The sequence below is a fragment of the Oryzias latipes genome, chromosome 15 (assembly GCF_002234675.1).
Source record: "Oryzias latipes chromosome 15, ASM223467v1".
NCBI classification, from domain to species: domain Eukaryota; kingdom Metazoa; phylum Chordata; class Actinopteri; order Beloniformes; family Adrianichthyidae; genus Oryzias; species Oryzias latipes.
In genome coordinates this window covers 4,236,233-4,249,438 of record NC_019873.2, presented here as the reverse complement: position 1 = coordinate 4,249,438, position 13,206 = coordinate 4,236,233, and the positions used below count along the sequence as shown (strand labels likewise).

The window sequence follows — 13,206 nt, the reverse complement described above, 5'->3', positions numbered from 1 at the left end:
CATTTCTGAAAACCTGCTCTCTGAGCAACAGCCCCTCCCAATCTACGAAAACAAGCGGGTTCTCAGATTGTGATGTACAGCGGTGAGAACAGCCCCTTCCAGGAAGAGTCTGCACTGCCAGCACCGCCCCTAGGCTAACACATACACACACATAAATAAATAAACACAAACAAACACATAAATAAATCCAACTTACTGACACTTTCTCCATGGAGCTAGCGGTGATCTGCAAAATGCTTTCCTTGGGGCGGCACCCACAAGGAGCGAGAGGCGGAGGAGATCGAGTCGTCTTACCTTCCGGGTAGAAAAATTAACTCATGAAAATAACTCATATTTCCTTGAAAATATGAGTAAATAGTTCTTTAGTGTGCCAAAGGTAATATATTATCATATAAATGGATATTTTTTTGTTAATTTTTTTATGAGAAAAATAATAAAAGACAGGGTATGTGTGCATTAATGTAAATAAACTACATCACTAAAGGAGAACTCATATTTTCAACACTAAACACAGAGTACCACTTGAAAATGTCTAGATATAGTACAGTATAAACAAAGTCATCTTTGTACTGATGGACTTACTTCTGACTTTCTTGTGTTTAGTTTGTCCTGTAAGTCCACTAAGTGCAGTCTGTCAGATGAAAGTTTTCCTTTAAGTCCCACTCTGATCCTCTTTGATCTGTTTTCAAAGTGTTCCTAGTCTTCTTTTAATTATGAAAATGACATTTTAAACTAAATAAAAAAAACCTGTGTTGTTTTCATAGTTTCTGCAGAGCAGCAGGAATTCATTAGAAATTCACCTCTGAGTTGTGAACAGGACTGTTGGTGCAGAGGAACCCCGCCACCCTTCCCATCACCTATGACAGAGCTCTCTCTCTGTGTATGTCATCTCCCGCTTGCTTAAACCCCCCACAGGCCCAACCTAACATTAACAATGCACCAAAAAGGTGAACAATATTGAAGCTATCCATTGTACAGTTTTGATCCAGATTCCAGCTCTAATGAGGAAAACAAAGACGTTTATGGATCTGTTTATCTGACAGTGGATGATTAGAATGAAGTGGAGCGAGGAGCTTGTATTCTTTGCAATTTTAAGCTTTACTTTCTTTAAATATGTCCTCCAATATCCCCAAAATACCACATGTTAAAAACACTAAAAAATGATTTTCATCAGACAGGATATTTAAAGACTGATGTGGATATGAAATAGAAACTCTCCAATTGCAACCTGCTCTGGTTACAGATGAAGTCTAGTCTGCCATCTCCCTCACTTCTTCCTTCACTCCCAGGACTGATTGGAAGGCAGAGTATTTGACGTGCTGCCAGCTGGAGAAATGTTGTCAAGTGTCAGAGGTCTCTGTGGTTCTCCCAGGGGAGATTACGTGTAACCTCCCAAAGGCACGATGGTTAACTAGTGAAAAGAATACTGTGCTGGGTGCTTTGATTATTGGGAATGTTTTTCATAACAGACCTGTCATGGTTTTGTGTGAGATGTGTTCCCTTTCCCTTTGTTTTTGTTTTTTTTTGGCTAAAAGGGAATGGTACAAAATGTGATTTCCATGTATGAAAAAGATGTTTATCAGAACTGATGAAAAACACAAAGACTCTTTAAATTGGGTAAACCAAAGACTATCTTGATATTCAAAGTACCACTATGACTATCATTATTTAAGACACTGTGCTGTCTGTGTGTAACATCCAGTGCGCCAAACCCTGGATTTAATTGTTTCCCTTTCTCTGTTTTTCTTGCAGGACCTCCGGTAAGTAGACCTGCTGCCCGTTGTGATCAGCATGTGGTAAAGTAATGCTAAACACTATTTCAAATAAATGACATTAACAACCTGTCTTTACACACTTACATTTTTCCATATCAAAGACTGTTCTGATGCATTGGCTTGACATGTAACCTTTGGTGTGGCATTAGTGTAACAGTTCAAACAATTCTTACTTCATGGTTATTCGCAGACAGGTTTTGCAGATTAGTTTTTATAAATATGCATTATTGTTTTGATCGGCTATTCTTTTTTCAAACTCAGAAATTTCTTTCTGGGTTTCTTTTCAAACAAATGGCTCCCTATCTTTAGGCTGGAATTGAATGGGTTAATTGGTTGTTGGTGTGGTTGACTATTGACTTAGACAAAACACATCCTGCCTCATTTATTAATGCATTTGTGTCTGCACACAAAAAGTGAATTATACTTTCAGTTCAGTGCAAGCAAACAGTTAAAAATGGGAAAAGGAAAATGTTCTTACTTCTATTTCTTAGGGCCACATGAATAAGGAAACCTGCTCCAAACATCTGGCTAATCGGACGGGTTCAACAATGAAAAATATGCAGCCCTGCTGCTGTTGCAATCAGCTTTTCCAAATATTAAAAGAAGAAAAGGTTAAAAAACAGTAAAGATTGTTTGTAATTTTCAGGGGAACTTTGCCTTATGTCCTTAAGTGAAAAAGTAAACCCCTTTCTTTGTTTCTGTTTTTTTTTTTGTTTCATCAGAAAATCCTCTTATTTGCATCAGCTTTAGAAATTGAAACAAAAAATGTAATATGGCGAGCAAGAGATGATATTTTTCTACATGACATTTTTGTACAACTGCAACCACATTGGAATCATGCTAGGATTACATGTACACTTCATGGACCTCTGTCTTGGTAAATCACATTTAGTAGCAGTGACTGTAAATCCCCATGCATTGGCAGTCTTCAAATTTTGTCATCCATGATTTACATATTAGCCTTTTTGCTTTCGATTGGTGTCTGTATTGTGAGAATATGTTTTTTTGGACACTTTTCAGCAAAGTATTAGCTGTAGAAAATCTTCTAGAAAACTCAGGTGTCAAGAAAAACATCAGTTGACTGCAAGAAGGCCTGGTCCTGAGTGAGAGATGAAGTTGATGAAATCAGCACCTCTCTACGGTGTTAAGCAGTTTAAATGGGATGTTTGTACTGCTGCTCTTTGGTTTTCTCCATGTTCTGGGTTGTGGGGCTCTGGGAAGCTTTCCATTGGCTACTCCTGACATGAACCCAGCCAAGTTTAAAATGTCAAGGATTTAGATTAGTGAGTTAATGAGCAATCTGCCAATTAGTTTGTTAGAGCTTCAGTTTGTAAACGTCACAGGTAATTGGGCAAGACACCAAATCCCACTTTGTGGTGAAATGTGAGTTCCATTGAATCTAAAGCTGCTGCTAGATTGTTCCTGTCTTTAGACACAATAAGACCAGGATGGACAAGAATGCAAAAACATTTCAGACTTTCGTCTCATTTAGCATGCTTTTATGTTCCACATATTTTTGAGAGAAGACCAATCTTCTTGGAAATTTTATGCAATTACAACAACTGCTAGATTGGGGGCTGGTTTTGCCTAAACTAAGAAATAATAAGAAATCGAAAAGTAAAGAGAATAAGAACCAGCAATTCCTGTGAGTTCTCTGAAGAACATTAGATGTTGGTTAGCGCCTCTACACTAAATTATATTAACACACAAAAGTTTTTCGACATTTTCTACATTAATTTATTTTTTTTGTTTGCACTAAGGACTAATCCTATTCTCATGTTTAGTAAAGATAAAAAAAAAAGTCCAGTCAAAATCATTTTTAATCTCACAATAACTACAATTCCTAGAGCCTCACCCTTTCACATTTGGTGTCAGAACAGTTCCAAATATCCTCTGCAGGTAACAAACAGAGTTTATTAGTAAGTGTGTAGTGGTTGGGAACTAGTCCTGTTCAGAAATGTCCTCTACAGAGGACAAATGTGCATTTCTGGTAGTCAGGATAATGATGCAACATGATGTTCACACCACTTTGGTCTCAATTTGATTTACTCACATTCACTTGGTTTGCTAGAAGTCTGTCTGCATTGTGAGTGAAACAGTGCAGGGTTTGATTGCAAGTAAAGATTGACTTTTAGGAAGACCAGTTTATCAGTACAGTCTGCATCAGAGTTAACATGGACTTTCATTACTTGTAAAAAAAAAAAAAAAAAACATATCCAGGAAAATAGCGTTGGTCTGAACGAAATATCTGTGATGTAAACACACCAACACTGTATAGCAGGGAGTTCAGTTTTGCATGGCACTAAAATGACACAAGCCAAAACAGAGAGAGCAGTTTAATGAAACCTCTCTCCTATACAGCCTAAAAAACGTTGTATCCAACAGAGTAGGACACAGGGGACTATGAATCCCACGTACAACTTCCAAATATATTCTTCTCCTACCACCCCCTCCTTTCCTTCCTATACAGCAGCACTTTGCCAAATGGGAGCCACATGTTGGAGGGTTACTGTGTAATTTAAATGAAGGGTTCCTTCCGCCGCTGGGGTGACCTTCACCCCTTGCAGACAATCCCTTGAGAGCCGGTGGCTGAGGGGCCAACATCTTAGTGCAGGGTGTTCACACTCAGCACTTGGCAGCTATGCACCTTTGTGTGCTGCTCTGTAACTGCATGAATTAGAAGAGAAGGTGTAAATGTGAGTCATTATACCAGCCACAAGGATCTACAATTCCAGACTTAATGACTAAATGTGAGAAACCTGTGTTTGTCCACAGACTGCAGTGTGTGTACTGTTTGAAGGGAACTAGCTCACCAGACAACAATGAAGAGCTGACGTTTGCTAGAAATGTTTTGAAAGGTTCTCTGTAAATGCAAACCCTGATTTGTTGGGAACGAGTACCACATCAGAGTTACAGGGCAATAATCTTTGAGGCAGGTGACAGTTGATTTTGGTTTATTTGGAACTGGCACATGGATGTAGTATGACATGGAGGAATAGTGCTGAAGGAAAAAACTCTGAGTAACCCTCCTCCTTTATCCGGGCTTGGGACCGGCAAAGTGATGGTAAAATAAATCTGGCTGAGTTACTTTTTTGTCTTTTTTCCAAAAACTACAGAATTGGTGTGGGAAGCAGGAGTACCCAGAGAGAAACCCACAGGCCACTTAAAAGAGCTCACAAGTTAAAATCTATGATGTTTACAATTTTCTATTTCATTATTATTTTATCGTAAATTTTTCAATTATTTTTATTTCTATAGTGCTTTATTTTACTCTATTGTATCTACTTTTCAAAACTTTAGCTATTCTGTTTGCAAAATTAAAGTACATTGTGCAGTGTATTGCTAACTATTATGCTGCTGTAATGACTTTATGTCTGCATTGCCCCTTATTATGTTGTACTTTATTTATTATGCTATTCTAATTTTAAGTTTCTCTATTACTAATGCTAAAGTACATCTACCATCCAAAAACACGCTTCATAGGTTAATTGGTCAATCTAAATTGTCCCTAGGTGTGAATGTGAGTGTGCAGGGGTGTTTGATTGGGTGTTTGATTGCGGCCCTTGGACAGACTGGCGACCTGTCGACCTTGGGACCAGGATGTCCCAAGGCTTCGCCCGCAAGTGGCCGGGATAGGCTCCGGCAGCCCTGTGACCCCGAAAGGGAATAAACAAATTAGAAAATGAAAAAAATACCCTTTAAATTAGACTAGTGAAAATATAGTATAATTCAGAAATATTTTCAGTACAAAATAAACATTATAAATCAAACAAAACAACAATGATGTAGAAAATTGCAAAAATATCAGAGTTTTAAGTTTATAAGCTCTTGCCATGACAAGTGGGGTTTTTTCCGGGTACTCCGGTTTTCCACACAAATTTAGTTGTTCAAATAGTAGATGTATTGTAGTTTTAGTAATAGAGAAGCAAAAGAAGGAATAGTAAATAAAATAGGACTATTTTACATACAGAATGGAAAATTAGGCTGATTTGGCTGCATAAAAAGAAGCTTGACATACCAAAATGTACTTTAGTAGTAGTAATAGATCAGTATATGTCATGATTTGAACTTGTCTTGTTTTTGGTCCTTGTTCTGTCTTGTTTCTGTTTCCTGTTTTATTTTGAAAGTCTCCTGTCTTGTCTGTTTTCTTGAGTTTTACTTCCTTTGGTCCCCATCAGCCCTGATCGTGTTCACCTGTGTCTTGTCTGCCCTGTCTGTATATAAGTCTTGTCTCTGCCTTCCTCCTGTGTTGGTCCATTAGTATTCCTGTTCTGGTGTTCATGCCATGTCATGCCCTGTTCCTCGTTCCTTGTCCCTCGCCACGCCACAGTGAGTTTTCGTTTGGTTTTTGTCATCCTGCTCTGCAGCGCTTTTTGTTTGTTCTTTTTGTGCATTAAAACCCACTAGCCCTGATCCTTGCCTCCTGCCTCTGCATCTGGGTCCAACCGGCTCTCGAGCCACCTCACCGTGACAGTATATTAATTCAAGTAGAACATAATTAAGGAAGAAACAGAAATGTTTTGACAAGTAGATACAACATCATGGCTTTGGAATATAGAATAATAAAGGTGGTACATGTTTACAGTAGTTTGACCAAAAAACTTCCAATGAACATACCTTAGCTAAAAGAACTGATATTATGCAGCTTTAAGTGTTTTATTATTTGCTGGAAATAAATAAGCATGAACCTTTTCTATCATTGTTATTAACCATTATGTCATTTCAGCTTTGCCAGACTGTGTTTAGCCTCGTTCTCTAACAGTGTTTTTGCAAAAGTCTGATTTTCTACAACATTAAGCTTTTAAGGTTCATAATAGCTAAGCTCTAGATGACATAACTAAGTTAGGCTTTTTCCTAATTGTTGTGAGAGCATACCATGTATAACATACACCAGAGTTTTTCATTGTTATACTGCTAGTTATGGGCTGTTTTCAATGTATACCATAAATATAGCATATACTATTCATATTAGATTTTTTTCAATTAATATTCAAGTAACATTTCCTAAATAAATTAGCCATTTAGGCTTGTGTAAACACTATTTAACTTTTTTCAGGTAATTTCTGATGTCCTTCACCTTACTCAGTTTGTCTTTTAATCTATACTGCCTATTCTGGGAATTCTTTGTTTTAGAGGTCTTTTTTTTTTTTTTTTTGCTTTTATGGTTTTATACTAAACGTTGAGCCATTTCTTTGTCAGAAATAGAATAAAATAAGGAAGGGGCACAGTTTTAGTGGACCTACTAGTGATGTTACACCTTCTCAACAGCTCTTCAATTTATTACCATTGATAACTAAAACACTGCTACGACACAAGTCAAATGTGATAGATGTTTTTAAAAAACGGCTTTATCAGCCCTTTAATATCAAACAAAAGAAATGTTGTTTGCCTAGATTTCATTCAACTGGCTGGATTAAAGTTGCTTTTTAGTTTTCCTAACAGCTCATGTTTGCATGTGTAATTGACTTCTGTAGTTTAAATTTTTACCACCAGTATCAAAAAATTACAACAAAACTGTAAATGTCAGCCAATCTGTCTCCAAGACCACGCTATGCATTTTATCAGAACAGAAGCATCTAAATAATAATTTCAGAAAGTGTCCGTTTTTGATCCATCAAATGACAACTTAACAGTGACCTTTTATAAGTAAAACTGGGTTTGTATTTCTTCAAAACATGCAATTTCCTGACAAAATTGTTGAATACATATTTCTTTTGAATATAATCAAAATTAATCCACTTGAACGCTTAAACTGTCATTACTTTCATTTGCATATTTGTACTTCATCTACTAATTAAGATCACGACCTATTAAGTAGTTTAAAAAATGCAGCATTTTAAAGTTCCGGTTATGTGTCATTGACAACCAATGGACGCTAGTTGTATTCTGCAGTAAGCGCAGTCTTGAAACTTAATTTAACGCAGAATTACTGCAAAGAAGAGAGCTGACCATGGCCCCAAAGAAACACAAGGCCACAAGTGACAAAGACATAAAGAAAAGCGCTTAAAAACATGAGTAAGTGCATTACATTCATGAAAACCAAACTAGCTCCGCTTCTGAAGCTAGCAGAAAAGATAAGGAGACTTTGAGCCCAGAATGAACGACGAGAAAAAACAGTATCGATATACTCGAGCAACAAGTGGACGACTTGGAAATACACTCCAAGATTAACAACGTGAAAGGCTAACGCAGCTAACACTAATGGAGCTAATGCACACAATACTTTTGACCCCGGCGGGGCAAGACTCTGTGGAGCAACAGGTTGAGGTTTTCTCAGGTCTAAAGGAATTTCCCTGGATCTAAACAATGTTGAGAACTGCCACACATTTGACAGTAGAAAGGAGATGATAAATCAGTGATCATCATCATCAGGTTTTTGAAATAAAAACACAAACCAGCTCTAATAAAGCAAAGGAAACTCATCAAAGGATATACAGTAATCCCTTGTTTTTCGCGGGGGTTACATTCCAAAAAGAACCCGTGATAGGCAAAATCCGTGAAGTAGAAACCTCTATTTTTTTTTTTTACAATAATAATCCTATTAAATACTCTTTATACATTGAAAAGAAAGAACAAACCATTTTACAGGCTCAAGCATTTGTTTCACAAATAAAAGTACTTTAGAAACGTTTTTTTCAACAAATAACTTCTGTACTGTACTGTCAAATAATAATTTGAATCATCAATATGAAGGCTTCAAATCGCGGAGATTAGCCCCGCCCACCGCCACCCGAGTATTGGATTAAACGGGAGAAAATTTAAAAAACAATTATGAAAAAAACAAAGTACAATTGGACAAATAGTGACTAAGGTGTATTTCACTGCTCTTCAGACTGAGCTGCTGCATCCTGACTCCGCTCTGCAGTGTTTTCTTCTTTTGAAGCCCTCGGTGCAGCTGTGTTTGTTCGGGAGAAGAACATAGTGATAGGCAGTTGTTGTCGCTCTTTTTTCTATGGGTTTTAGAGAAACTCCAAATTGCAAGATGATTTGCACGTACGTAATGTACATATTAGACTGCAACACTATTGACGCACAGGAAGAAGCGGAGTGACTTTTTAGCCAATCAAAATGCAGAACACAATGCACGATGCAAATCCGTGAAGTAGCGAAACCGTGAAAAGTAAACCGCGTTATAGCGAGGGATCACTGTATTTATCTGATTGAATCAGCAAAATATTCAAACACCTGGGTGAGAAATTGTAAAAGATAAAAATAAATATATGAAACATCCAAGATGCATGAGTACATCAAGCTCAAGGCCCCAACTGACAGTGTGCTCAGTGAATGTCTCAGGCAATGGAGAGCAGAGGATACAGTGCTGGAGGACAGATCCTCATGGAAGGACCAACCCCTGCATGGGATGTACCAACGGACCATAACTGAAGTGGCTGATATCAAGAAGTCCTACCAATGGCTAGAAAGGGCTGGCCTACAGGACAGCACTGAAGCACTCATCCTGAGCACCAGAGCCATAGAGGCTCATATCTACCACACCAGACAAGACCCAAGGTGTAGATCTACCACACCAGACAAGACCCAAGGTGTAGATCTACCACACCAGACAAGACCCAAGGTGTAGATCTACCACACCAGACAAGACCCAAGGTGTAGATCTACCACACCAGACAAGACCCAAGGTGTAGGCTGTGCAAAGAGGCGCCTGAAACAATCCAGCACATATCTGCAGGGTGGAAGAGGCTGGCAGGGAGAGGCATACATGGAGCGCCACAATCAAGTGGCTGGAATAATTTAACCCTTGTGCTATCCTATGACCACACCCTTACTTTGACGTGTTCTCCCTACCATGACAAAGGTGGATAAAGGTGGAAAGATTTCATGTAATCCATGGACACCAGTGAAGATCACAAATCGTTGAAGAAAAAAGGTTCAGAGCACTGTCTAGTGGGTCTAGATGACCCAACTCCCAATGTTAAAGTGCCTAGGATAGCACAAGGGATACAGGAACATATGTGGAGAATTTGAATTGGAAACCCCAAGGTCAAAATGGGAAACACCTCTGATGAAAGTGGTAGAGAATGAAAGGGACAAAGATCCTGTGGGACTTCCCTTTCAAGCAATTAATAAAACTCTTTTGACAAACTGAATATTTTACAGTCTTATGTGTTATGTTCTGTATGCATATATCCATATATCTATGCATACATATATAGATATATATGTATGCATAGATATATAAAATACATATATATTTATACTATTTATGATTAAGTGTAACATTTGAATTATTTATAAGTGTATGTATTTTATGATCTATGGCACAACTAATTATCCTAGGTTTGAAATACAGTATCTGTGTACAGATGTATATTTCTGTTGTTTATTTAGTTTAGTTTTAGCAATTTTGTTTGCTTGAAATAAACAATTTCCAAACCCAAATTTCAAAGTGCTATCCATTCACGCAGACTTGCAGGAACAACATGGTATATTCTGACAAAATAGATAATAGTGTTATCTGGAACATTCTAAAGTGGTGATGCTGCTATCGTGGTTGGCCCTCATAGAAAAGAGCCAGTGCTTCTGGGCCTTCATGCCCATGTCTGTCAGATTTCACTACAAGCTTATATTTGTCAAAAGGAATGTTTGAATAAAGTTTACATATGTATAGGTAACTTTTTTGTTTTAATTGATAATTACATAAGTCAGATTTTGTTACTATTGTTTAGGTGACCAACTTCATGTTTTTATTTAACCAACTGTTGTAGAAAAAGACTGTAAAGGCTTCAGCATACAAGAAGAAGCGGTTAGCACATAGCGCTTGTTAAAATTTCAAGCCTCAGCTTCTTCTGTTACAATGTTGAGAGTTCCTGTATTACTTCCACCCAATTAGCTCAGCATCTTTTATTTAAGATCCACTTCTTCAAGTTCTTTTCATTCTGCAGAAGAGAACACACTTGACTTTTCATAATGAAGTCCTGGTTGATTCCAGGCATTGTGAGACAGTTTCTTGTTATTTGTTTTAGGTAGAAGTCAGAATGGCACCAAATTGTTATGTCTGTACTAGCAGGATACTCAGAATTGAATTAGTGAAGAGGGCTGAATCACAATTACTTAAAGCATCCGTTTGGCCAATTCCAGCGCTCAAGGTCTTCTTTTGAAATGGCATCATTCTACACCAGAAAAATTAAAACAGAAAGACAAATAAACCAACAACACAATAACGCCAAGAAATGACCGTTTTTCTTCTAGTTCTCATTCTAAGGTTTAATTAGACCTAGGTCAGTCTGGTCTTGATGTTATAAAATTTGCTTTTTTCTCTTTGTACCAATCTTCTTGCACCCCTTTTTCAGGGCCCTCCTGGACGAGCAGGCTTTCCGGTAATTGACATTCTAACTTGTAATTGTGTGTTCCTTTAAGCATGCATGAAACATGCACTGTTCTCTACTCATCACTTGAGTCTGTTTTGGTGAGATGACAACCACAGCTTTCTTAAACACATTTTTTATTTCCTTTTAAAGCAGAATGTCTGTTGCTTGCAAACTGCTGAACTAATTAAACCGTGGCTGTGCAACTTGTTAAGAAGAATGCAAAGTACACAGGCTAAATGACACATTTGGTCATTGAAAAGAAACAACCTATCTGCCTCACTGTACAACTATTTAACTTGTTACGCTAAAACAATGTCAGCAATCAAAGAAACTGTTTTGCTTTTTTGTAAGTGTTTTGAGAACAGGTGGTAGAATTTCTGAAATTGTCAGCTAGTAATGAAAGCTAAGTCATGACTTTACTGTCTGATAGAAGGTTAGGAGGACATAAGTATAAGATTCATCAAGTGGCAGAACACTAGACATCCACATCTGTCCTCTAAAGACACATTTATTAAGTTACTGCTTTTTCCACAAGTACCATCAACCAGTGTACTTGTGGATGTACCATGGTTGATGGTACTTGGTGGAAAATAAGCAAAAACATTTTTTTTCCTTTTTGGATAGATTGTTTTCAAGAGCTGAGAGAAGAGAAGACAAGCAGAAATGTCATTTAATAGGAATATTACCAAATGTGGCTTGCTAGCTTGTTAGAATTGAAGGATGGAACGATCTTTAACACATACAGTACAATTGTTAGTACCTGGTACGTGCATAGTACCTTCATATCAATTGAGTTGTACTGGAATACATCAGACAGTAAAAAATATCAAAGAATCATAATGTATGCAGTAAATACCACAAAGATAGTTTTGAACGAGTCCTTTTTGTCTTTGGGATGCGCAGTATAAAGAAGAACAGCAGCTTCAACCATATTTCTGTTGAAGCAGTTAAAAAAAGGTTTTAAAAACTTCTCAGTTCAAGTGATTACTATAAAACGTACTCTGCTAAACCTGTACTTTGCGGTCGCTGCAAAGAATCATGCTTTGCATTTTAAGAAGCACCCAGATTTAAATAAAGCCACATTTGGAAGAACCACATGGTCTCCTTGGGGACCATCTGTTGAGGTTGATCAGTACCTTGGACAGGGCTTGAAAGAGCTCAGCTGCATTTGGTTGACTTTTTAGGTTTAAAAGGATACACCACAAACTAATGAAAGAGACACTAGCATATGCTGCACAAAGAAGGAGAAGAACCAAATGTTTGTTTTGACTCAGGGTGCATGGAAGACCTGGGATGGAAGTTTGAGTGAAATGTAAAATCTTAAATCGTAAAAGGATTTCATCTTTTCTACTCTGTTGTTTCCAACAGGAAAATCAAGAAATTTCTTAAAGTAGTAAATATGAGGATCCAGTAGCACAAAGTGTGTCTTTCTTGCATTTCCATAAGACCCAGATGATGATGATAATGATTATAATAAATGTAATATTCAAAATTTGTTTTTCTGCTGTCTTAATACAAAGAGGATTTCTATTTTTGAAATGTCCTTCAGGATTGAGTGTAATTTAGGATGTTTCTCTGTGTGTGATCTTGAGTTAGGTGGCAACCTGTCAGCAAAACAAATTCATCCTTCAGTAGCTGGAATACGCTCCAGCAACCCCCATGACAAGCGGATATTTATCATGGAAGGATATCTTTAACATATATTATTCTCAAAACGGTCTACAACATTTTTAAACAGAAATAACTGATCAGGTTAGCAAACCCATAACATATGGGCAAATGCATGACAGCAAAGCAAGAAAAAAAAGATATCAATTAATTTTGTCCTTACTTTTTTTTATTCAATCCTGTATTTTGCTCAACCATCACTTGCTAAACTGCAACACCAGTATTTGTACTTGCTTTTTTCAACACCTGTAGTCTGTTCTCTTATGCTATGTTCACAGCACGCATGTGACATGCATTCTTGAACATGCATTTAGCCCATAGTGTTCACACTGGACAAGCAGGGAGGGGCTTTTTCTTCTTCTTTTCCTGCTCTTTACTATTGCATGTCCATCACCTACAGTTGGAAGAGGTTTGGTGTGAAATATCAAAGTGGTGCA

The 13,206-nt window shown here is 37.4% G+C and overlaps 1 protein-coding gene across 20 annotated transcripts in view; it reads left to right on the top strand.

The window, feature by feature from the left end:
- Window positions 1-13,206, top strand: part of LOC101166243 (collagen alpha-1(XIII) chain) — a 141,625-nt gene that overhangs the window by 66,038 nt on the left and 62,381 nt on the right. For 18 of the 20 annotated variants that reach the window (XM_023962974.1, XM_023962970.1, XM_023962965.1 and 15 more), the window contains exons 3-4: window positions 1,753-1,760; window positions 11,084-11,110. In XM_023962974.1, coding sequence (XP_023818742.1) covers window positions 1,753-1,760; window positions 11,084-11,110 — 35 coding nt within the window. The remainder of the gene's footprint in view (window positions 1-1,752; window positions 1,761-11,083; window positions 11,111-13,206) is intronic. The other 2 variants (XM_023962971.1, XM_023962977.1) reach the window with 1 other exon arrangement.